The sequence below is a fragment of the Aquila chrysaetos genome, chromosome 12 (assembly GCF_900496995.4).
Source record: "Aquila chrysaetos chrysaetos chromosome 12, bAquChr1.4, whole genome shotgun sequence".
Classification (NCBI taxonomy): Eukaryota; Metazoa; Chordata; class Aves; order Accipitriformes; family Accipitridae; genus Aquila; species Aquila chrysaetos.
Genome location: NC_044015.1, coordinates 4,853,354 through 4,878,209, shown reverse-complemented (window position 1 = coordinate 4,878,209; position 24,856 = coordinate 4,853,354). Strand labels below are relative to the sequence as shown.

The 24,856-nt window shown below is 51.6% G+C and overlaps 2 protein-coding genes across 5 annotated transcripts in view; both read right to left on the bottom strand.

Annotated features, from left to right (window-relative positions):
* Positions 1-3,024: 3,024 nt before the first annotated feature.
* Positions 3,025-18,512, bottom strand: MOB3A (MOB kinase activator 3A). Of its 3 annotated transcripts, XM_030033259.2 has the most exons (5): positions 18,338-18,512; positions 11,543-11,636; positions 7,203-7,764; positions 5,139-5,341; positions 3,025-4,445 (listed from the first exon to the last, which is right to left on the bottom strand). In XM_030033259.2, the coding sequence occupies exons 3-5, from the start codon at positions 7,618-7,620 to the stop codon at positions 4,416-4,418; spliced, it is 651 nt and encodes a 216-aa protein (XP_029889119.1). In that variant the 5' UTR covers positions 7,621-7,764; positions 11,543-11,636; positions 18,338-18,512; the 3' UTR covers positions 3,025-4,415. The 3 variants fall into 3 exon arrangements, with proteins under 3 accessions (XP_029889119.1, XP_029889117.1, XP_029889121.1); XM_030033257.2 differs by lacking the exon at positions 11,543-11,636; XM_030033261.2 differs by lacking the exons at positions 11,543-11,636; positions 18,338-18,512 and adding an exon at positions 12,604-12,995.
* A 3,648-nt stretch (positions 18,513-22,160) lies between these two features.
* AP3D1 (adaptor related protein complex 3 subunit delta 1) overlaps positions 22,161-24,856 on the bottom strand; it is a 45,836-nt gene continuing 43,140 nt past the window's right edge. For both annotated transcript variants that reach the window (XM_030032614.2, XM_030032615.2), the window contains 2 exons: positions 24,627-24,706; positions 22,161-24,247 (listed from right to left, as the gene is read on the bottom strand). In XM_030032614.2, the coding sequence (XP_029888474.1) occupies positions 24,152-24,247; positions 24,627-24,706 (176 nt within the window). In that variant the 3' untranslated portion in view covers positions 22,161-24,151. The remainder of the gene's footprint in view (positions 24,248-24,626; positions 24,707-24,856) is intronic.

Genomic DNA, 24,856 nt, shown 5'->3' with positions numbered 1-24,856 from the left:
CGCAGCGGGGGCCCGTGCACCCCCATGCTGGAAGACGCTGGGTGCCACCGGCTGCGTCCCAGCAGCCTCTTGGGTTCGCGGGGGATGTTGTTCGCCGGGAGCAAAAACGAACCCAAGGTCCCTTTTTTGAAGCCACCGCCGACAAAGTGCTGTGTATGTAAGCCGTGGCATCGAAGGACTGTCCCCTCCTGCGGGGACAGCACTGGCACGGAGCAGCAGATGCCCTCCGGTATCGCCTGCGAGCCGCAGGGAGGGGACATGTGCTCCCTGCTCCGGTCCTTTCCCAGAAGGGTCGCAGGGTCCTGCCCGTGTTCCCGGCCACGCAAGGGAAAGGGGAGCGTGTGCCACGCCGGTGACTGTTCCGTTATCCCAGGAATGGCTTTCACCTCCTCCACAGAGCCACAGAGCCCAAAACCAGAGCGGGGCAAATCCACGGCCCCGTTCGCCCTGCCCGGGAGGAGGTCGGTGGTGGGTCAGGGCTGGGGGGCTGCCAGGGCCCTTCAGGGTCCTCTCCAAGGGGCGGAATCTGTCCCCAAAGGCATAAACTGCCCGGGGAAAAGAAAAAAAAAAAAAAGCACATTTCAGAGCGCTTGGAAAGCTGCCGGCTGCCCACTCAGGGACAAGGGACAGAGGAGCGCGCGGCCACAGGGCTGCCAAGGTCTGGGGGGGCTGAGTGTGATGGCAGAGCTGCTTGGGGACACGTCCTGTGACACCTCGTGCCCCCGTTTCTGCAGCCCCAAAGGCGCAAGGGGGGATAAGCACGGGATGAGGCAGCACCGGCCCCTCCGGAAGGGTGGTCCATGCCGCGGTTCTCCGGCGCTGGTGCAGCCACGGGAGAGTGCCTGGAGCACCGGGGAGCTGCATCTCTGCTGAGCCGCTCCGGCTGGAGGGTCTGGGCAGGGGTAAGGACGTGCTTATGTTTCAGCAAAGCCCCAGCGATGCTCTGAGCAGGATCTGCTGCTCGGGGAGACAGCGGCGGCTGGCGACATCCCCATCCTCACCCAGTGGGGACGTGGCTCCCGCCCAGCCGCCGTGGACGTTTCCTGGCCGAAGCCACGCGGCTGCAGATGCCGTAGGAGACCCCCAGACCCCGATTCCCCCGTGGCTGGTTTCCGAGGGCCGGTGCAATCGCCACCCCTGCTCTCCAGCTTCAGAAACCAGTGGCAATTTTAAGCAAACTTTAACAGGAACTGAGGTCCTAAAGCTCCTGAGCTCCTCAAGATTCGGGGGCTGGAGGAGCCCAGCAGGGAGAGGGCGCAGGGCGAGCCATCCTGTCCTCGGGAGCAGCGGGCGACACCGCGCTGAGCCAAAGAAAAGAAGTATTTCCCTTCAAACATACGGCCGCCGCAGCCCCCTCCGTGCCACAGCAGAGCGCCCTGCGGCCTGCGAGCCCGTGCCCGCTCCAGCTCCAGGGCAGATGCCATCTGTGCTTTTTGGGAAGGGGTCAGCCCCGCAGAGGGGAGGCTGCCAGAGCCCTGAGCATGTTACCTGCTCAACGCAGGAGATCTGCAAATCCGTTCTCCTTTGGGCTCTCACCAAAGCCTTTGTGACACCTTGGTCTGCACCCCACCAGCACCTGGGGAGACGAGCGATAAAATTACCGACAGGTCCAGGTCGCAGCTAAACCCGCTCTGCCAGGCCGGGCTCAGCTCTAGGCGTTCGCTGCAGCCTGCTCGCCTGCAGACTTTGACTCGCAACGAGGCAGCTGCGGCTCATGGGCGAGTAAACACGAGGCCCCCGCACAGGGAGATGAAAGCAGGGTGCTGCCTGGGCGGCAGAGGGGAAAAGGCGGAGGCAGAAGTCGAGAAAGGCCGAGTGCCGGCTGCGGCGGCTTTGCAAACCTGTCTGGGCAACATCCTGCACTGCCGCAACGCTGCAGAGGACAGGCGCAGCTGCAGCGGCACCTCCGGGCCCCGTCGGCTCTTCTCCCCTAAAGGTGCTTTTCCTCTTCCTCCTCCTCCTCTCTTGGCGCAGCCGGTCTCGCATGGAAGCAGCCAGATCTTTCCCCCTCAAAAAGGAAGGGAGGGCAGAGGAAGGCAGCACCCTGCAGCCCTGCGGGTGACAGACGGATGGGTGCTGAACACCCCCGGACACGGCGCTCGCAGCATCCGAGGTCGGTATGAAAGGGAAAGCAGATGAAAAGCGACGTGAACTGACCTAGCACCACTCGCCGCCCGCTTGCAGCCCCACTGCAACCCGGCACTCAGGTCCTTGCGGGTTTGCGCCTTTCCCTGCTTGTGCACAGAATCCGGCCTCGCTCCTGGAGCACACCAGGGGCTGGGAGGGGGTGCTGCACCCTCTCCCTGGCAGCAATGGGTCTCAGCTGCACCCTCTAGCAGCAACCAGCCAGGGGGATGCGGTTCCAGCTGAGCTGCACCCCCAAAACACTGGGAGAGGGGCCGGAGGGTGCTTGGGAGGGCCCAGCACCTCTGCCATGCGAGGGGAGTGGGCAGGACCTGGTGCTGCAGGCAGGGCACTGCCAGGTCCGGTACAGGCAGGAGCTATGGCTGGGGAGCCCGTTAGTCCCCTCCTGGCCAGGAAAGTAACTTGCAGACCCGGAATGCAGAGCCTTGTCCGATCTAGTCCGGCAGCCGCGCTGGCTGCGCCCACGGCTCCTTTCAGTGGCAGAAAGAGCCTGTCAGCAAAGCTTGAATTCACCTCTCCTGCCCACATCCACCCAACTTTTAGAGCTGGGAGAACAGCTCAACCCTTGGGTACAGGGACATGGGTGAGACAAGTCAGGACAACCCCAGCCTGCTGGCTGAGCTCCAGCACCTGCCTGCTCTGCCCTACAGCCCTGGGAACAAGCGTGGGGCTTGGAGCAGCCTGGACCTGGCACCTTGAGAGCAGGAGGAATGAAACCTTATGGCAGTAGAGCCAGGAGCACACACCCAGGAGGTTTTAGGAACTGTAGGAAACGGCTCTCCAGCACACTTCCCGAGGAGTCCAAACACACCATGTTTGTCTTGCTGATAGAAAGACCCTGACGAACATGTAATCACGAGACATTCAGCAATCAGAGTGTGCTATGTAAATACAACATAATTTATTGGTTCCATTTCAGAGAACTATAGTGGTATTTGTACGAGTGTCCTAACAATAGTACAAGAAACGAGAGTCACGTTACGTACAGAGATTCCAGGACACAGCAAAACTTTGTAAGGAAGAAGTGGTTAGTGGTACAGTTTGGTCACTGTTCATAGAAACCTTTTCTCTTACTGTAAACCCTGCTCCCCCACTCCCCCCAAATCCTAGGTAGACCTATCTACCTACCTCGGGGGTTAATGCAAAGCTCTCACCACGCAGCGGAGTTGCTTGTGCAAGCAGCAGGCAAGGCTAGCGGTCTCTGGCTGCACACCAGAGACTTTGGTTACGAGATGTGCGCAGCTGAGCGAGGGGATGTGCCGCTCGGGAAGAGGGAGAAGGCTCCGTACCCTAATGGGAAGCAGAAAATGGTCCACACACAGCCAGTGAGGCTGGAGGGCAAGCAGCCCAGTTCCTTCTCAGCAGGGTCAGCGTACCACAAGGAGATGGGGAAGTGCAGGTGTTTGAGAAGAAGACTTCCCCACGCCCGTCCCAGCGCCCTCCCTCTGCTCATTCCCACGAGGCACAGGTCTGCTTGGCCTAATGCTGCCAGCGCGGATCCCCGTCCCCCGTGGGGATGGCGCGCCTGGAGCCGCAGCTGGGCCGTGCACGGGGAGCAGCTCAGCTCAGAGCTGCTGTAAGAGGCAAGAGCGGATTCTCAACAGCAGCGCTCCTGCACAGACTCCATCAGCAGTGGCAGTGCTGGTCTAGCCATGAAAGAAACCAAAGTCCAACTTCGTTCAGAGGGAAAGCAAGGAGGGCCAAGCCTTGGGGACAGGACGCCAAGCGGGGGGTGAGCACAAAAGCAGCTCTGTCCAAAAACTGGACTCACAGCCAGTGGAAGAGGTGCTGGAACCAAACAGCACCCCAGGGGATCCACGTACACCAGCATTTCTTCCCCAATCCCCAGGTAACCTCCCTTCGCGGGTGGGAAATGGGTGTCTGGAGGGAAGTACCGCTTCCATGGCAGCACCAGCTACACGACATGGCTCTGTCTGAAGCATCTGGCTCGGTTCGGTTGGTGCTGCTGCAGTGAGGGGACGGGGAAGAGGCAGTACAGGGTGGCTCATCCCTCCTCAAAGAGCGAGCATTTCCACCAAGTGGCCCAAAATATTTTCTTTTTTTTATAGAAATTACTATAAAAAAACTAGTTTATCTAGAGCATCTTTAAAAAAATATTCCTGCAATATCACAGTTTTACATTGAAACTCATTAAAAATATAGATTTCTTTAACAAAACGTCTCTGGTCTCCACTTGAATCACGTCTCCAATGCAGGAGTGGGACTCGGAGTCCTCAGAAGAGACGCCGAGGTGGGAGCAAGGTCTGATCTCAGTGGCACATCCGGGACGTCATTTCCTTCTGTCAAAGGGACAGACAAGACAAGGGACCATGAATGAAGATCCAGATTGCCAGGTGAGGGTGTGGATGAAAAAACCTCACCTTTGTTTAGTCGTAAATACGCTTCTCAGACACGCGGTGACACTGTTACTAACAGCTCCAGTTTGGGCAGGTTCGTGCTCCCCCCACCACCCCCATTCCCAGGCACCGGCACTGCCCAGCGGCTCTGCAAGTCCGCTCTGCTGCTTACAGCTTTAGAAACACCATCACCACCTCCTAGGTCTAGATCACATTAGCCATCCTCCAGACTCCTTGCGAAGGCGGTGGTGTTGTCCTTGCTTTCCAGTATGGGAAGTAAGCACAGGGAGGGGGTTTTAGCCATCCACATCCTGGATGACTAACAGCGCCAGGCTCACGCACGCAAACAAGGCAAGCCAGCTGCTAGAAACGCAAGGAAGTTGCTGGAGAACAAGTCAACTTCACCCAACCGATGCCCCAACAACCCTGCTCAGCTGTGCCTGCACGTCCTGACTCCCAGTTCCCTGACAGTCAAACTGCAAGGCCAACCGATGTCCTCCGATGCCAGAACTGGGCAACCAGTTCTGAGAAGGTACCAGAGACCTCTGTGACACCTCCACCCCCAGCCCACCCCTTCTGCACTGGCTGCAGACCCCAACAGACCAACGTGTAACCGGAGCCCACCCAGGGACTCACCAGTGGTTCCAGCTCCTTGGTGTCTATGAGATTGAACTCTTTCACAAAGTAGTAAAAGTGCTTGTAGCAGGTGTTCACGTGGGCTTCCGACCCCATCTGGGTGATCCTGTCGAAATGGTGGATGTAGACGTGGACAAAGACTCGGAAAAGCCTGGAGAGAATCTTCTTCACCACTGGGAGGAAGTTCTTGGGGAAGGGAGTACCTGAGAGGGAAGACAAGACCATGAGAAACTTTCAGCAAAGTTAAAACTGATTCCTTGGGGCTAAAACAAATTGATAAAATGGATAGATTCAGACAAAAGGGCTTCTGTCCTTGGTAATTTCCAGTTCCTCTCTCCTTTCTTCTTTCTGTTCGGATCAGATTTTTCAAAGCACAGATTTCTGAAGTGACAGAGTGCTGCACGCCATCGATCACTGCTAGTGACTGAAAGCAAGAGACCAGCCTCGCAGATTCCCAGCAGCTGTTTCAGTCTGATACAGTTTTCTTCTACTCCTATTTGGCATGTTTATATAAACAGTGCAAAATACTAGATACAACCAAGCAACTTCCCAAAAGAAAGAGTCACTGCTGTTAACTCCCCACAGTTAATCTCTTATTTTGATACGTCTTTAGCTCTTTGGTTAAAAATTGAAGATGTTAAGGTCCTTTTTAAAGGCATCAGTTCTTTGGGATTTGTTTAGCCACGGCCCTGCAGCTGAACAGTCTGCCCAACCAGCCATCTCAGTCCAATATTACAGTTTAAAGTTCACACAGGTCATCATTTCTGGAGGAACGAGGATTAGTTAAACCCTTTCAGTGCTCTGCAGGAACTGCAGCATTTCAGTCAGCATTAAGGGCAAGGAATCTGGTAAAAGCTGAGCTGAAAACAACAATAACAATTAAAAAAACACAAACCACAACCCTCCTGCTGTCGGAAACTTGTCTTGCCTCCCCGAACAGAACAAACACCCTGCTTATAGTCCCCAGAGAATCCTGCAGAAGAGTCCTAACTAAAGGCAACACAGCAGTCGTTTGGGCGACAGGAGGAACGGGTGGGGAGGAGTTCAGTGTTTCAGCTGTCTGAAGAACTGGCTGGTTATGGCCCTGCTCCTTGCCTCTGCCCGCTCAACACCAGGTTTAAGCAGCGTTTTGGCACGGGTGGAGGAGCCCTGCGGATGCTTGTGTGGCAGAGGCAGCAGACGTGTCCCAAACAGGGGCCAACTACAGCCCATCAGAGCTTTGATGGGATAAACGCCGGGGCAGGAGGGAGGGAGCTCTGCTGCATCTTGTCTTTTGCATCCCAGAAGATGGGAGCTCGGAATGGGATCAATCATATTTACCTAATGCTTTAGATACTGAATTCTCACATCTTATTCAACACAAAATAAACAAAAAACCCAACAATCTTTGTCTCAAAGCCAGTACACGAAGCTGCGTTTGGATATGCAGATTTAGGTGTCCTAGGCCAAACTCTCATTTCCATCACCCTGGCAATAGATAAAACACTGCCCCTCCCTCCATGCACATGTCAGCATCCCACCCAGCTGCAACAAACAGCCGAGTGCACGCCAGGAAGCACTGAGCTAGAAAGGGCAGAGTCAGCTAACGCCAGCCTGTAATAACAAAGAGGCTAATTATGGAAGCGTGGCCACCATCACCAGGCCGACGCAGAGCACGCACGTTGAACCCAAGCTAGCAATCAGCTGTAAAAGAGCTGTCCTTCAGGAGACCACGTCCAGCATGAACTACTCGAGAGTCATGTCAGAGACTGACTTTTCTAAGAGCAGCCTCTTGTTTTCGCTGCTTAGGCTCAGCTTGGCTTTCCTCAAGGTATCCATGACTCCATATGGGATCTGGTACAGCTCTGGGTATTTTAGCACTCCAGAAGAGCTCTGAAGTTTCTCGGGTGCTCGGAAGAGCTTACTACGCTGCCAGCCTCTGGGCGGCACAAAAGGAAATAGTTCTGCTGCAAGGGTGACCTGTGCAACAGCATCTCCTGGAACAGAAATGGGACCTGAGGGCTCAAAGCAGAAGGCTCTGCACCGGCCCCCCTCCCCCCCACTGCCACTGGAAACCGAACTCACCAACATTAGTGGGAAAGATGTCCTCGTTGTTGATCTGTACCTCAATCCAGTCCATCAGGAGGTTCATGTACTGGGGAGCAGACAGGGCCGTGGGTTTCCGGTACTTGTGCTCATCCTGCCATCGGTACTCGTACTTGGGTCCCCCTGACATGACGGGGCAGGACTGCTCTGTGCAATAGTCACTGATGGTGCCGTAGATCAGGTTGATGCGGTTGAAGAAGTCCACCACGTGCACGGCCACCCAGTCGTTCTGCTCCTCTCCTGGCGGCAGCTGGACGGCAACTTTCAAGTCCAGGCCAGCGTTGAGCGAGGCTTGAGCCTTCTTGTGCAGCTCAAACCGCTGAGTCCCCGGCTCAAACTTGCGCTTGGGCCGGAAGGTTTTGTCTTTATTGAACACTTGCTTTAAAGCATGGGACATTTTTCTTCTCTTCTTCTTTCTTTTCCAGGTCCGTAGCGATGACTGCTGGAGACGCAGCGCTGCTGGGCCACTTCCCGGGGCAGGGCTGGGGCGACTCTGATCTGAAACCTCACAGAAACCTCCCTCTGCTCATCTGGTCCTGATCTGCAATGCAGCACAGAAGGGCAGCGATTAGGAGCAGCTCTCTCAACAGGAAACCTTGTCTAAATCCCATAGGAAGAGATCTGGGATACCATCTGGGCCCTCGCCCCAGATCTGAGAAGGCGGGGAAGCCAACGCCAGCTTTCTTTCCTCCCCCTTCTCTTCACAGCCCAGCTTGCAGCAGAACGGAGGCTCGGCTGTCAGAGGTGACCTGGGCTGAACAAAGAGCCACCCCTGCAAGGTCTCCCTTGCTCAACGTGGGGATGAGGGAACCAGCCCCACAGCCCCATAGGGAAGAGGTGTGATGGGAAGGGGCAAAATGAGACATCAAGGCGTAATCCCCCCGTGCCCCCCAGCGCAGCCTCTGCGGGAGATCGCTGCTATTCACCCTGACGTCATCACACGAAGAGACCCAAACCCCACAGAAGCAAGGAGAAACTCCACCACCACCAGCACCTATTCAGCTCCAATACACCAAATAGTTAAGAAGGGTAAAACTTGAAGTTGGGTTTTACCTGGATCAGATTTTTCACCTACGCTTCCCCCTCTGCTTTGGAAACAAGCCTACCTAAAAGGTAAGGTTATGACAACCTACAATAAAGTTCAGATCTGCTGCCAGACATACTCCAACAAAACAGCCGTTTGAGCAGGAGCTGCATGTGCTGTCATAGCACTAAAGACAGGACATGAAAGGGCAGAGGGGAACAAGAAGAAGAAGAAGAAGAAGTTGCAGCTCAGGCACCCGGAAAGAGAATATCCTGAAATAACACCAGCTCTAAGAGCAGCCACAACCTCTTCTGCAGGTGCAGACAGACCATAAACATATTTTTCATTTAAGTTTAGCTCACTTCAAGTTGAAGGCTGGTTGAAAGCTGGAAGACCAGGGAAAGCTCGCCTTCCTCTTCCAATCTGTGGAAAAGAATTAGCTCCAAGAGGGTGAGACACAAGTTAAGATCTGAAAGGATGCTGACGAGAAACACAGCTCTGTTTATCTGTAGCTAATTATACCTCCTTTGTTCCCACATCCATCCCCTTGTATAATTTGTGTCAAGCTGCTCTTTGAAGGAACCTCAAGGCAGAAAGCTGTGTGTACGAAAAATATTATTTTACATGTGCTGGACAGAGAAATAAATAAAGTAATAGAAATTAGCTAAAGCTGATGCCTTACTGAATCTGGCAAATGAGAGTTTCCATAATTTTATAAGAAAGCAAGCAAACAAATCCCTTTCACTAAGCAGAAATCTAGCTAGATTTATATGAAGCCATAGTGTTGTTCAAATAGGTACAGTATCCTCAAACGTTGGCAAGAAAATCCCAAATTCAAGGTCAAAACTACCTTTGCTGCAATTCAGCCCATCTCTAACAGATGCTGCATAGTGCTAATCAGCATTTCTTCTCTGGAGAAAGATTAAAAAGATTTAAACCAAGGCCTCTTGTTTTCTTATTTAATTACAGTAAGGAAGAAAACCCAAACCACTTCAGTTCGTCCCACTAACAACAGGCTCGACATTTCCTAGCGCTACTTTTCCTGCAGGAACAGGCTCAGTAACCTTTTCTGTGCAGGAGCAGAGAGATCCAAACTCCTGTTGCAACGTGGGCCACAACATGTGTTGGGAGAAACTGAAAAAGCATTTTAATGTGGTTTGATGAGATTCACCCTGGGCTGCAAGGTGAGTTCACTGTACGCAAGCTTTCGCTGCACACAGCGCTGCGAAAACAGCTGCTGCGACCCCGCAAGCTACCGTGTGAGAATCAAAAAAAAGAAAAATAAGAAAACCCACAGAAAACGTGTCCTTAGGAGGTGTTTGATCACACCACAGACATGGTTAGAGGAAGTAGCGAATGGCGCAGAGGGACATCTGAGCACGAGGCAGCAGCTTTGGTTACCGAGAGCTGTGTCACAGCCTCACCACATCCTGCGGCAAAACGCCGAAGCGACCCAGCGGGGCGGAAGCACCAGGGGACTGTGCCCACCCTGCCGTGGTGCCACGTCCGGAGCGAAGGCAGGACCGGCCTCCAAGTAACCAACAATGTGGACAGCAGGTGCTGAGTCTGCAGCTATTTCCAGCAGGAAATCAGTCCCAGAGAAGTACTTGCACGCAATCATTTCCTTACACTGGAGATGGAGAAAGAAAGGTCCTTTAAAACAAACAAGCCATAAAGAAGCATGAGCATCACCCTCCATACAGCTCCCTGGAGGACCGGCAGCATCCTCGGCACGGTATGACTCTGTTCCTGCTTATTTTCTGTAAGATCTGTCTGATTCCAGGCAGGCACTGTCCCTTCCGCTGGACAAGGACATGTTTCTCGAGCAGCGGTTAGGCTGCGGGTGCAGGGCCCGGCACAGAGAAGAGAATGGGGTGAAACAGAACGGCAAAACTGCTGAGAAAAAACCAAACATCCCCTGGGCTTGGCCACGCATATCAAGAAGCAAATGCCGACCATTTTCCAGAAGAAATTGTCATTTGAGCAGGATGAAGAGGCTTTTAATATGGTTTATTTGGTATCAAGGCAACATCCGACCCACAAACAACTTCCTCTTCCTTCAGAGACATCATTCATGAGAACTGGGGAGCTCGACACAGCAGCAATCGTCTCTCAGACGATTCAGCATCTGTCTGAAGGCATTAGCAAAATGAGTAGCTAAGACTTCAAGCAGATGCAGCCTATTTAATTATGGTCTTTGACTGCAACTGAGCTAAAAGAAACATTTAGCTCTAGGGAGGGAAAAAAAAACAACAACCAGGCACAGAGACCAAAAGCAACCCTGACATTGCTTGAAGATGATATCACATGTACAACACCTACTTCCACAGGCAGGAGTCACAGATCGGGCAGCACTAAGACACTGCCTTTGCACAGAAGAGAAAGGAAAGGTTAGGAACAATTAGGATATGGAACATGCAAAGCACCTGAATGGTATTTGCAAGCTTCAAAGATGAGGAAAGAAAAACCAACCCCACAAATAAACCTGCAGTACATTTTGTTTACTCTTCCTTTCCAGCCAGCCAAGATTACAGCACACGTCACCGGTGCTCCGAGAGGACCTTGGCCATCCCTCCGAGATCACACAACCGCCGCAGAAAGCCTCACGCCATGGCAGGCTGTCCAGAACACAAACAAACCTCCAGCTTCTCCGCTATTCCCAAGGACACGAAAGGAGCAGCTCGGTGTTACGCTGGTCAAGGAGGCGACTTGCCTGCCCAACGAGGAGTGTTGAGGCCTGGCCCTCTCTTCCCTTCCCCAAAAGCTGTTTTTTCTCCTTATTCCCTGCTCTCACAGCTCCAGTTCTAACGCTGATTTCTGCCGATGGCAATCCAGGGCAGGGCTACGTGTATCGCCCTGCCGTTCCTCTTCCCTCGCCAGGAACACCAGATCATGCAGTGCTGCCTTACTTTGAAGCCAGGCTCTGGGTAGAGGAAGCCCAGGCAGTCGCTTCCCGTCTCTTGGTTACTTTTACATGCAGCTCAGAGAGGGTACGGAAAAAGGAAAGACAGTCACCTCCTCTGAAACACCTGGAAACTGCCTCCCCTTGCAACCTGCTGCAACTATCCTGAGGCCTTCCAGGAGCGAGCGGTGTTCCCACTGGATCCTGCCCTCCCCGCAGAGGCAGAACAGCCCGAAACCCTCTTCCAGGAGTCCCATGACTGCTCCGTCAGCGCCTGCCCCGACCAACACCCAGCGCTCCCCTCCGCTGCTAACACTGTGCAGGGGTTTAACAACAGCTAGGGGAAAAAAAAAAAAAAAGAAAAAGCAAGCCAGCACGTCAGCAAGCTCCTACCTGCGTTTCTGGCCTCGGCAGAATACTGTTGCAATTGCTCAGCCCGTCTCTGCAACTTCTATGAGCCCTCGTAGGCACTGAGGCAAAGAGCTTCCTTTTTTAAAACAAGGAGGGGAAAAAAAAAAAAAAAAAAGTCCCGTTTCATGCGTGGCTGCAATCCAAAGGCTGCTGCAGGCTGGGGAGGGGTCAGAGATGCGGCCACTTCCCTCCCAGTGACCCCAGTGCCGGGGCAGCTCACATCCTGCTGCCTCGCTGGTAAGAAAGCTCTTAAGCAAATCCCAGTGAGCAATGCATTTCTCAAAATAATTGATTTCTCTAGTTTCCTTTTAGGGAAGCCACGCTGCTGTCCTGCGAGATGATACCAATATGGTATCGCTGCTCAGCATTCACATCGAGTCCAGCTGAAAGCTCCTTCTGCGGCTGCTTGTAATTGCAGCCCTTCGGTGACAAGCCCGTGCCAGTCACCCCATCCCCACAGCTCCCCGGAAGGGAGAGGGGAGCAACGAACCCCCGCCTTCGCCCCGAGCCATTTTCAGTGTCCTTACTCACCGCTAATGTTAATGCCGTCACTCAGGCCAGAGTTTACAATACAGGACACAAAACCACCCGTGCCAGTTTGATAAAGCAGCCACAATATATCAGATGCATCGAGTGCTTCAAAACCGAATTTACAGAGCACGCCCAAGAAGCAAAGTGGCTTCAAAATAGACAACTTAGACAAGAAAGCAAAGACGGGGACACACACACACATTTTTTCCATCACTCCCCCCCTCCACCTTCACAAATACCTTCCCTCAGGCATTCTGCACTAGCTCAGTTTCTCGGTGCAAGACGATCCTGGTTTTCTACGATCAAAGGAGAGATTTTAATACGGAGAGCAAGGATCAGACCAATTACAGCAAGCGGAGCCGCACTGGCACTAATGACAGCCACTTTCTGTGCCTCTGGAGCCAGTGTGTGGCAACAAACAAGACAGCTCGCCTTCGCAGGATGAGGTTTTTCCGGCTGCTCTTTTGAATTGTTTTATGATACGAGCAACGAAGGTCTGTCCCCGTGCTTACCTCAGCCAGGGCAGGGCACGGTGAGGAGCGTGTGGGGCAGAAGAGGAGAGCGGAGCGCGGCTGCGGCAGGCACGCCTGGCCATTCATAATCCCGGCGAGACGGCACTTCCACGTCAGCCGGCTTCCTGTTTGGCACCGAGTCCGGCCTCCCGGCCCAGGGAGCTGCCAATGTTTTCCCAAAAGTGAGTCATTCCCCTCTACAAGCTCTGTCGTGGTGTTTCTGTCTTTTCTCCTGTGGGATTGCTCCACGCCGCTGCGCGAGGAGAACCGAGCAGCTGCCCGGCGTTACCCTCAGCATCGCCTTTTCTTGTTTTTCCTCCCTGCTCGCTCCTGGCAGCAGAAGCTGCTCTGAAGTTAAAAGGAGAGGGAGCCGAGAGTGGATCCAGCCCAGCTGCACCTACAGCCCCAGGCTGGGCGAGACACCAGCAGCGAGTTCGTTCTGCTGCTCTGCAGGACAATATCCACATTTTTCTCTTGGAAACTGCTTTAGTAGCAGTCTTCCCAACAAACTTAACAGAGCCATTCAGAAATGCGCATTTGAAATGTTGAATTCCCAAGGTTTAGGCAAACAAAGAGCCCTTTATATTTCACCACAAAGTCAGTTTTAAGAAAGTCCTGCTGGTCGCCAGCCACCCCCCCCGCAATTTTAATCTGCTGCACAATTTGGAAATTCCCAAGTAAGAAACTGTACAGACACGGCATCTCCCCGGCACTTCCCGGAAAGAGGCTTGCTTAGGAGCAGGACGGTCTCTTTACATGCCTCTAAGCCATGCAAACGCAGAGCCTATCTGCATCGCCATATGCATAAGAAAAGGCAACAGCACAATAAAAGACCAAAAATAGTTATACTGGGCTTTAATTGGTATCTTCTTTTTCCCCTGAAAGGCTATGCATTCAGACCAATTTTAAAGTCAAGTTAGCTTGTATAATAAAGGGAAAAGCCTGTTAAATTAAGCCATAGCTGGGTTAGGAGAAGACCCAACCGACACAAGCGCAGCAGCTCTGGCAGAGCCCATCAGGCAGCTGCCTGCTGCAGCCTGTGCCAGATGGAAATGCCGCTGCACTGAGTGGAAAGCACCAGGTCACCGAGCAGCAAGAGGCACTTCTCAACCATCACGAGCAAGATGGAGGAGCAGAGGCAGTTCATTGCTCAACTCTGAGCCCAGGATTTAGATCCAGACCACGCGGCGACGACGGGAGGGACGTTACGGGTCTTGTGCGATGGAGCTCACACCGCAAGCGGATACTGAGGGGAGGCAGGTAAGGGAGTGAGCACCGACGGGGCTGGATAATCCTTTCTGGCAGGGAAGACTGAATCGCCTGCAAACTCTGCATGCAAGAAGACTGAATTTCCAATGTGGGTTGTCCCCCCTGGCCTTCCAGGCGTCCTCCCCACAGCCACAGAGGGTGGAAAAGCCACATGAGAAAGTAACTTTTGTAAAAGGTCATCCCTCCTACTTTCTCTTCCCCAAAAGGGGAAGGTCAGACAGCAGATGCTGCAATTTAAAAATCTTCATTTGAAGGCCTAGAAATGACTGCAGTATAACAGGGGCAGCTAGTGGAGCCCTGAGCACTACTGATTTAGGGCCTATTTTCTTGCCTCTTACGTGACATCTGCATCTATTGCAATGTCAGAGCCACAGCTATTTTGGAAGGTTTCCACAGATCACGCTACACATCCACACTGGGATGATGGCTGCATGTGGAGGCAGAGCTAATCCGCTGCAGGCTTTGCAGACGCTGCGTTAAGCTGACAAGCTGGGTCATGACTCTAGGAGACAGGTTAACTGCACAGACAAATATTTCTAGGATAAACCACAGGCAGTGGGTGGCTGACGGCATGCTAAGAGCAGCTCTCTCTTTTTGAGGTCTCAGGGGCCATATTTTGCAGCCTGCTCCTTTGGGAAGACCTTTCACTGTTGTCCAGCCTGAGTTTGTCCCCCAGTGCAGGACTCATAAGGGGCAGCGTGTTATTTATCAAATCTGAGCTGCAAGCTACGCGTTTCTTCCTGCTTTTGCAGGCTCCACGTTACTGTCCTCACTGGGCAGGGATATTTTTGAACCAACAGCAGTTTCATCTACTCTAACTTTGGGATCTGCCCCCACCCAAGCAAAGGTAACACTGGTTTGGAGCATGAATTTTGCCTTAGGCTGATAAAATGACTACAGCAAGAGACACTGCTTTAACAGTGTAGCTACGGGTTCGAGATCACAGGAGGTGCCAGGGCTATGAGCTCCTTCACCCAGGGACTGAGCCAGACCATGAGCTGGCCACACGGCCAACCTTTCCCATGGCAGGGCTAATCCCACCGACAAATACCTCTTTTCCCCATGTTAATATTACGCTTTTGGAAGAAAAGCAGCATTGTTTCTCCCTGAAAGCAGATGCCCACGAGGCTTGCTCTTCCCCTCCACGAGGAGATATGGCAGTAACCCAACACATTAGCATGTCTCCAGGCAAGGAATAAGCCCACTGATGAGCTAGAGATCACCTCAAGACTAACCGCATCATAAGACCTCCTACCACACAGTGAGGGGAAAAAGAAGAAAGGAAAAAAAAAAAAAAAAAAAGGCCCAGACAGCAGCCCCAAGAGAAGCCTGCAGTTAAGATGAAGAAAAAATTACAGTGCCTTTCAGTGCAGCCATGGGCCCGACTCAGCTCCTGCTTCAAACTGAAACAGGTTTTGGATGGCTCTAGCTCATATTCTGTTCCACAGGCTCCCTCAGAGCCAGTGTAGAGGCATGCAGCCACAGCTGCAATTCACCCAAACCCAGCCGGTCCCCGAGCAGGCAAGGCACTGAGCGCGGCCACAGCAGGACAATTCCCCCGCGGCACAGCCCTATGCCAGTAGCACACGGGAATGTCCGGCAGCGTCACCACGTTTGCCTCTTCTCAAACTGACTCAACAACAACAAAGCCAAGCACCTAGGAACTTCATCCAGACTTTTCTGGAGGAAGGCAAAGCTGCCGTAGTGTGATGGATTCTTTTGCGCTGGCTTTGCACACTTGAAAAAGTGTTTTTTTTTCTGGCCTTGCTGCCTCCATTCCTCCCCTCTGCTCCCCGGCTGCTTCACGTACTCGGAGCAACAATTTGCTCATTTCATCAGGAGCGGAACAGCACTTTTAGCACACCACCAGCTCCAGAAGGAAGCAAGTAGCAGACCAAAACAGGAGGCACAGATAACTCTGCATCCCAGGGTTGTCTGGAAAAGGAAGGATAAAGATGCAGCCTAAGGTGCACTCTTTATTGAAAGCATTAGCTGGATATTACGTATTTCTAAAGATAAGCTCCTAAACCTCCAGCAAAGCTGGTTATGGATCCACTTACAGTAGCGTTTATGGCTCAAGTATCACAAAACACTCTCCTGCCTTATAAGAAATTAAAACTCAGAAGTTGAAGGCAATTCGTTCCCCAGATCTGAACGCTGTGCGCAGAACTGGTTACGTTTTGCAGTCTCTCTTTGACCCCGCACGCTTTCACTGCTGACAAGGGAAACATTTTTCCCTTGTGTACTGTGGCTGTAGAGATCCCTGGCCCATTTACAGAGAAGCATGAGTTACAAAACACAGCACGCATCAGTACAGTCCAGCCTCCACAAATGGGACTAAATTGCACCGTTTCAGTTTGGGTGGTACTTGACATCCCATCAACGGGAGAGCCATGTTAGAGCCAAATGTGGACAAGGAAGCATCTGGCCGACAGGTCTGGCACTGGAGGACAACTGAAGTCATGAAGGAGGACTTCACTCAAGATGCTGAGTACACTTCAAGCTCCCTAAGCCCCAGCCAAGTGGACAGGAGAGCCCGTTTCCATTTCTGACGATGGCACAGTTGACTGCGCAACCCCCAGAAGCGTGTCCAAAAGAGCATCCCAGATCCTGAAAGGTGAGCCAGGCACAGGGAACCAGCTCCCTGCTCAGCACCTGGACTCAGCTCCTCAGCGTAAACCGAGAGCACCAGTTTTTGCTATCACACCACCAAGCTGGCGTGAACTCCCAGCACTCCTCTCCTCCCTTTCTGGGGATTTTAAAAGGTTACAAACTCGCCCTCCTGCCCAAGTTAACTTCACAAGTACGTGACTAAGACAGAAAGTGAACCTAAGAGATGGAATATACAGTCCAAGAAACAGCAATAAACACAGAGTTGGATGCGAGCCTAAAGCTCGGAAAGGAAGCAGAGTGCAAGGACGAAGCCCTGGGGACTGTGATAAACAGGTGGCTGGGGAAATTTCACATCTCCTAGCAAAAATTCCCCCCTGCCCTGCAACTTGACAGAAGACTTCCAGACGGGAAAGGGGTTTTAAACAAAGAAGGGATGGGAATTGAGAAAGCGTGGCCACTCTTCAGCTCCAAGCAGTAGAAGGGGATCTTGCCTTTCACTAGCACCAGAGTCCATGACAGAGATACTCTCTTACATCTGTGCCACGTGCTGGACAACTTCAAATCCCTCTTTCCTCTCTCTCTGGAGGACTTCCTGCCCTTTCCTTTTTGTCTGTCCTTCTCATACACAGGAACAGTTTTCTCTGAAGGAGCTGAGTTTATCCTACTGCAGATCACACCAGAGGCAGCTACTGCAAGACTAGCGTTCCTGCACTCATAGCAAGAGACAGAAGCAGAGCAAGAGTTTGCTTTCAAGCGTCACAAGTTCTCCCTCATGACAGCTGAGTCGCAGTTCACCACGATCAGGAAAAAAAAAACGGAGAATTCCCCATTCTCCCCAAGCACATAAGAGATTGAGGAGTTTGAAATTCAGGACTATGCCTTTACCTACAATAGAAACATTTATTAGCATAGCTAGAGGAGGATGGGGGGAAAGAAGTGGAATAAAATGTAAGAGTATCCAAGACTGTAACTTCACGGTTACACCAGCAAAACCCTTCCTCTCCGTGCTGTTTTTTTTCCTCATTATGAGATTTTTGATTTGCTAGTCAAGACCGCAGCAGGTACCACCACCCGGACACCTGCAAGCGAACCCCTTCCAAGGGGAGGTGACGCCATCAGCCAGGTCTCTGCTCAGGAAGGTCACTGCTACGCACTGCAGCATCCCCTCGAAGACGTTTCTCCACCAGGACACGCTAACACAAGCAGAACCACGCTTTGCTCACACCACCGGCTCCCAAACACCCCCGGGGCCGGACCGGGGGCTCTGGGGAGCACGGCGGGGGCATCAGGGGCCTTCTCCTCTGGCCAGAGAAGGGGTTTCGGTACGGACCGCGGCTCAGCGAGCGCAAAGCCACGAGAAACTCGCTCGCAATTGCCTTCCGCCCAAGGAAAAAAATACAAATAATTAAAAAAAAAAAAGAAAAAGAGAGTAGATTTGGAAGTCCCAGTTCAACAGGTTGCTCGTTACGGCCGGCCCACCCCGGTGCGACCCCACAGCCCGAGGAAGCCCGTGCCCCGCCAGTGCAGCGGGGACAGCCCCGGGCCTCGCCGCCCTGGGGGGGGGGGCTGGCGGGGACGGAGACCCCCGGGCGGGGCTGGGGACCCGCCCCGGGCGCCTCCCGAGGCCACCCCGGCTCAGGGGACCCCCCCGGCCTCCCCCCGGGCCCTCTTTTCGCCCAGAGGCCCCTACAGCCCCCCCCCCCCCCCCCCCCTCCACAGGCCCCTCCAGGGCCCTGCTCCCCCACGGGGCCCTCCGGCCCCCCTGTGCTCGCCCACAGGCCGCTCCAGGCCCCCTGTGCTCTCCCACACCCCCCCCCCCGCTCCCCTCCAGCCCCCCCCGGCGCCCCCGCACCTGGCTGCTCGCAGTTAATCCGTGGCGGCGCGGAGGCGGCGCCCCTCCTCAGGCCGCAGCACTCCTCCGCTCCCCCCCCCCCCCGCCCCTACCCCGACCGCTCCGCACAACTTGGCGGTCTTCCTCGCGGCCCCTCTCCGCGCGCGGCCGCCGGCAGCCGGCCCTACTTCCTCTTAAAGGGACCGCCCGCCCGCGCCTCGCCGCCGCCGGCTCCTCCCGCGGGCGGGACCGGGGCGGGGACGGGCCCCGGGGAAGGGGGGGGGGACGACGGGGGGGGACAAGGGGCAGGGACCGGCGGGACGGGCCGCACCGGCGGGGGGCAGGCGCCGCGGACGTTGTCGTGGGGACAACCGGGTATTTTATTTTATTCTGTTTTCTTTTATTTTACTCCTTTATTTTCTTTTATTCTATTTCCTTATGTTATTTAGCTTTATTCTATTTATTTTATCTACTTCATTTATTTTCTTTTATTCTTTTTCTTTTATTCTACTTTGTTTTCTCTTATTCTCTTTATTTTCTCTTATTCTATTTTATTTTCTGTTATTCTATTCTATTTTATTTTCTTTTACTCTATTTTATTTTCTCTTATTCTATTTTATTTTCTCTTATTCTATTTTATTTTCTTTTACTCTATTTTATTTTCTCTATTTTCTCTTATTCTAGTTTATTTTCTCTTATTCTAGTTTATTTTCTTTTACTCTATTTTGTTTATTTTCTCTTATTCTATTTTCTCTTATTCTAGTTTGTTTTCTCTTATTCTAGTTTGTTTATTTTCTTTTACTCTATTTTGTTTATTTTCTCTTATTCTATTTTATTTTCTCTTATTCTATTTTATTTTCTCTTATTCTATTTTATTTTCTCTTATTCTATTTTCTTTTCTCTTATTCTAGTTTGTATATTTTCTCTTATTCTATTTTGTTTGTTTATTTTCTTTTACTCTATTTTGTTTATTTATTTTCTTTTACTCTGTTTGATTTATTATTTTTATTTTTCTCAAGCTGGGGAGAAGGGGCAGCCCACAGCCGTACCCCAGCCCAGGGGATGCTCAGGAGGCTGCGGGGCACTGAGGGGCCGCAGCCCCCGCCGGCGCCTTACTCGGCACCTTGGTGGAATTAAATTATCCATTAAAATTGAGAGAACCCGGCCGCAGAGCGTGGCACGCCGCGGCAGAACTGACAGAGCCAGGGGAAGGTTTGCCTGAATTTTTAACACGGTGGGACAGAAGAGCGTGAGGAGGTGCCCTGGAAAGGGCAGAAATGCTCAGAAATCAGAAGCAAAAATTAGATTAAGGGTCAGGAAGCCTCCAGATCCAGCCGGATTCCACGGAGCAACGGCTCCGGCGTAAGGTCTGGGGAAGGGACCCCCTCAGTCCCCAGAGAAGCATTTTGAGGAGCCAGTCCCCAGCAGCACCCTTAACAAAAACCGCTTTTTTCCTCACATCCTCAGCCCTCCCTCGAGCATCCTTCCACCCCCTTCAGACCATCCTCCGGCACCTCCAGCTCTCCAATAACTTTCTTATTTTCCTGATTTCCAGCCCAGCAGCGCTCGATTCGAGTCTGGCGGGGGGGGAGGAGGGTGGTTTTGGCACCATCGGGAACCAGCCGCAGCCCCGGTCCTGCCCCGGCTCACGGCCCAAGCTGGGTTTGAGGCCGGGACGGTTGGTTGGAAGGGGAACGGCTGAAGGGAGCTGCACATCCTTGAAATTTCAAGTCATAAAAAAGGAGAAGTAGCAGGAAACGCAGCTGCTGGTTCAAAGGGAAATTTTCACAAACATCAGAAGGAGGGAAGTCGAACGCAGGTGGTAAGTCCCCGGGAAGCCCAAAAGCAAACGGTGCCCAAAAGCACAGCCGTTGCCCTCACCCCGCAGAGCTCCCTCCCGCCCGGCACTCGCAGCATTTTTCCTACGCTCCTACCCCGTCGCTGGCACCGCGGGGCAGCTCGCTGCTCTCCGGTCCGGTTGCCCCCGCCACCACCCCAAATCGACAGCCCCGCAGCCCCGGCTCAGCTCCACCCGCGGTGCTCAGGTCCCCCCCCGGGAGCCTGCGGCAGCACCCACGGGTGAAGGTTTCGGCTTTTCCATCCTGACCTCGCGCTGGGTCTTCCCGGCAGCTTGGATGTCCCTGCAGAGCAGCTGATCCCGCGCTCTGCTCCCAAGAGCAGCCTGCGGTCACAGCCCCGGCACGGGGGGGGGCTGGAGCCCCAGGGAGGAGCCGGGGCAGCTGCTCCGGCATCGTTAGTGCCTCTCCAGAAAGCGCAGCTGCGAACGGTTGGGTACCTCCAAGGAAGAGATGCTGCTCCGACAAAGACTTGGCATGAAACTGTTGCAACCGCAAACCTCTGGGGTGGCACTCTCCTTTCCTTGCAAGGATGGTGCAGAGCACCGTTTCCTTTACGCGCTTGTTCATAACGTACCGATAAGGACTGGTTTTTGTCTAGTTGCTCAACGGATTTTGACGCGACGTAAACGCAGAGAGCGGGGCAAGAGCCCGTCTTGCTGTTCGAAGCCAGAAGTGCATGATGCCGGCTTCACTGTAAACTCCTGCATTGTCCAGTTAAGGTCCTGCAGCTCCTTAAATACTCCATGTTCACTCCAAATGCTTCCTGGGTTTGGGTATTTTTCAGGCATTTTCAGAGAGATGGGTGTTTGTTGTTGTTTTCATCCTGTTTCATCAGATTTGTGCAGTCCCACAATGCGGCAGAGGGAGCAGGCAGCTCTCTGCAGGCCAATATGGGATTGCAATATTAGACTCACAGCGCATGCGGAAAACAAATGACCTGGTCCTTCCTTCGCAGAGGGACTTATCTACTGATAATGGGGCCGGCAAGTTAGTGTGAGCCCTGGGTTTTTCTCAGTGCAGAGCTGGTAGCTTCTGACTACACAGCCCCAGATATTTTCTGTTCTAAGAGGTGATTTTCAGAGGTTCTGGTCTTAACTAGCAACCACTGAGAGTATCAGCAAAAGCCATGCCTCAGTTCCTATTGCAATAGCACTGGACCTTAATACTCATTATTAACGCTACCATGTTTCCGTCACAAATTTTACTGGATGTCAGACCAAGAGGAAGAGACAGAAGGGGCTGATTTCTGACCTTAAGTTTCTAGACATCAAGACCAGAGCTCCGATTTTCACAAGTGCTTAGATTTTAGCTGCAATTGCGATCAAAAAAAAAAATTAATGCAGCTTTAACTGAGATTGTCTAAATCATATTTTTTTTTGCCTGTAACTTTTGTGTTAGCGACAACTGTTGTCTGCAATGCTGCCTTCCAAAGGAGTGCTGAAACGTGACAGCCTGACCAGTTAGTTATTCAAAGTGTGTAGGAATCAAAGTTTTGGTGCCTATAAAAATCAGGTCAGTTTAAAATAGAGGAGATGTAGAACAGCATCATTCCAGTCTCCCTCACTACAGACTCCTCTTCTGCTCATGTACTTCACACCTTTGAGCTGCTGCCACTGACAGAGCGGGTATGTGATGCACACCTTAGGGATACAGGACTGGCAGGACTCCGCCCGCCGATGCACACCAGTCCCCAGCTGATAAAAACCCACCACCCCACACAGCGGTGTTAGAAATGACTTCTTACCTCCTCCCAAAGTTTTGGAACGAGATTCTTCTTACGTCCCCCAAAGACACAAGCATTCAGAGCTGGGGTACATCCATGTCATGCTTTTGGGTTCCTACAAGCTGGAAGGGTCTTATAAAAGGACTATTTACAAAGCCAAAAATTTAACTTTGTTTTGAAAGTTTATTGGATCATCTTGACACAAAATCATTACAGCAGCTTGTGGTATGTTGTTTCTTTTTTTTTTTTTTTTTTTTTTTTAAAGGGAATGTTGATAGCAAATAAATTTGTGAATGTAACACATCATACAGTTTCAAAATTCTAGAATCACTGCACAGGATTCCTTAAGAGAAGACTCTACATGCTAAAGTGACAGTTTTCATCCATGAATTAAAAAAAACACTAATTGAGGAACATTATCCTTTAAGACAATTTTAATATGTTCAGTTTCTAATACACAAACTGGCTAACCAAGGGAGGTTGACCAATACCAAAAACTACCACTTCACCAGCAGTGAAGCCTGCTGCAAACGAATTCCTGCAGCGCACAAGTGTGGTCAGAATACGAAGCTGGTCCTAGCAATAAAACCAGAGCAGAGCCTTTGCAAAAATACCCTAATACGGGAAGAGTGTGAAGAGCACAAGACACACTTTAAGTACAGGACATTCACCCAAAGGAGAAGATCAACACTTTATCCCGTTTCCTGCGTAGGGTTTTAGTTCAACTCTTCTGGGCACTGCTGACGCCTGTTGGAGTGGTGGTGGTGCTGGAGAAGTGCAGACCAACGCAACTCCTCCCTGGGGACCCTTCAGCTATTCACCTGTGCCTCAAAGCAAAACCGTTCAAGCGTGTTCTCAGTTTGCTGGGTATGGAATAACAAGTAAAAGAACTGGGTAAAAAAAAAAAAAGAAAAAATTGAAAGCAATAGATTTTGGAGAAGGACATCAATTAAGCATCTCTGTAAAGGGCACAGTGACATCCCTTTCCAGTCAGTGATTCCACAAGATTTCAATAGTGCAGAATGGGCTTCACTTCGTAGACCCTCCCTTTCTTCCCTCTAAAGTAACGTGCTGCAGATCCACGTCTGCAGCTTCCTCACCAACGCCTCCCTCCCGCCATCCAGGCAGGGAGACTTCTGCTGCAGGGACCCAGTTACACTTGCGCTGGTAAATCTGCATCCACTGCTGTGAGGGCAGGGCCATGGGACGCTACGGGGACAACTGAGACAGCACGACATCTCTGATTTCACAGCACAGAGGGAGGGAACAGGGCTGTTATCCGCAAACTGTTCAGAGTACAAGGGATTACACACGTGGGCGTTTCTCTAACCTGGTAGTGGTCAACCTCAGCTGGTGAGCAATATGATAAAAAAGCAGGAACAGACCCCTTCGGATTTCCAGTTTCTTGCTACACCCTAACTTTTCAGGAATGTGAAATTGAAGTGGACTCATAAAACACATCAGCAGAGACTGCTCAAAGGGGAGAGGCATGATAGACTCCATTTGCGGGGGTGGTCAACAGGAGCAGAGAACCAAACAGTAACACTTCCAGCCTGTTTCATGCATTCACTCTCTACTCTTTCAGCTGTCACTAAAAGAAGGTTAAGGCTCAAGGCAACTACTATAAACAGAAACTCAAACATCCCAGCTCTCACAGGGCTCATTTGGATTAGCTCAAGGAGATGGAGGATGTTTATATGCTGATCACAATAGATCTTGAGATAATAATAATAATAATAACAAATCATATATATAAAAAAAAAAAAAAAAAGAGAGGCCTTCAGGTCCAGCACCAGCCTCTGCTAGAAATATACATCAACTACAGCAGCCCTGAAGCCATATTCCATGGCTAAGGATCAAGTCAACCTTCCCTGGCAATAAGCACAAGCAACAGACTCTGTGCTACTGTTGATAAAATTCTGCTTAGTCCACCATCCCACGCAGATAGCAAGGTTTATGGGATCATAATGAGCTGCTGAATAAATAGTGCCACTCCCTCCCTCCCTCCTCCAGTCATGTCACCAGGATCTCTTTGGGCTAGAAAGGGTTAACACCACAGTTTGTAAAAAGTTTTGAAATAAAAAGGTAACATACAGCCTTAAAATGTCTAAACTGCAAACAATGGTGGAGTTAACTGAAAAGCACGTGCCCCAGGATAGTACATGCGTACGAGGGAGAAACTTAACACTTGGGTCTGCTCATCTTTACACATTAGGTGTGTTTCTTGTAGTCGGAATATTTCGTAGGGAATATTCAGCACTTGGACAATGTCTCTTTCATCTCATCCAACAAGTTGCTAAGTAGGGTGGAATCATTACATTTCCCATCTATGGATACAGAGTTCTCTCCCTTGGAAAGAAAAAGAAAAAAGAAATCCATTAGCTTCTCTTCTAAGCGGGGACAATTTTATTCCCAGCCAAGCTCAGGGACTGGAAACAGCCGGTGAAGCCTGCCCAGGAATGAAGCAGGCTTAGCCGAGAGGTCAGTTTGGGGAAGCCATCAGTGCTGCTACTACCCACCAGGTACGGGCTGGGCTACAGAAAGCCCATGGGGAGGTAACAAGCTTGGTAGTAGCGCAGTGAAAACAGCTAGATGGGCCAGATGAATTAAACTGCCCATGGTGTCCCTGGATGATTTAGACAGGAGTATTTTCCTCGTTCTGTTAAGGCAGAAGGCTGCAAATTTAGCTTCTCCCGGGTCTTGTTTCAGAGTGGTACAATGCTCTCACCTTTTTTACCAGTAGGCAGACGTGATGGCCTTGGATAGAACGACTGTACATTGATGCACATGAATCAACGCGTTCCACAACTATAAAGAAAACAGGAGTTTTCATTTAGTGAGACAACTTTTAATACAAGGTTTGCTTCCCATGAAGAGGAACTACTGCTTTGCCTGGCCTCAAGGAATAGAAGCTTCTACTGAGTGAGGGGAGGAGTAAGTCAGGGTTAAGATGATGTA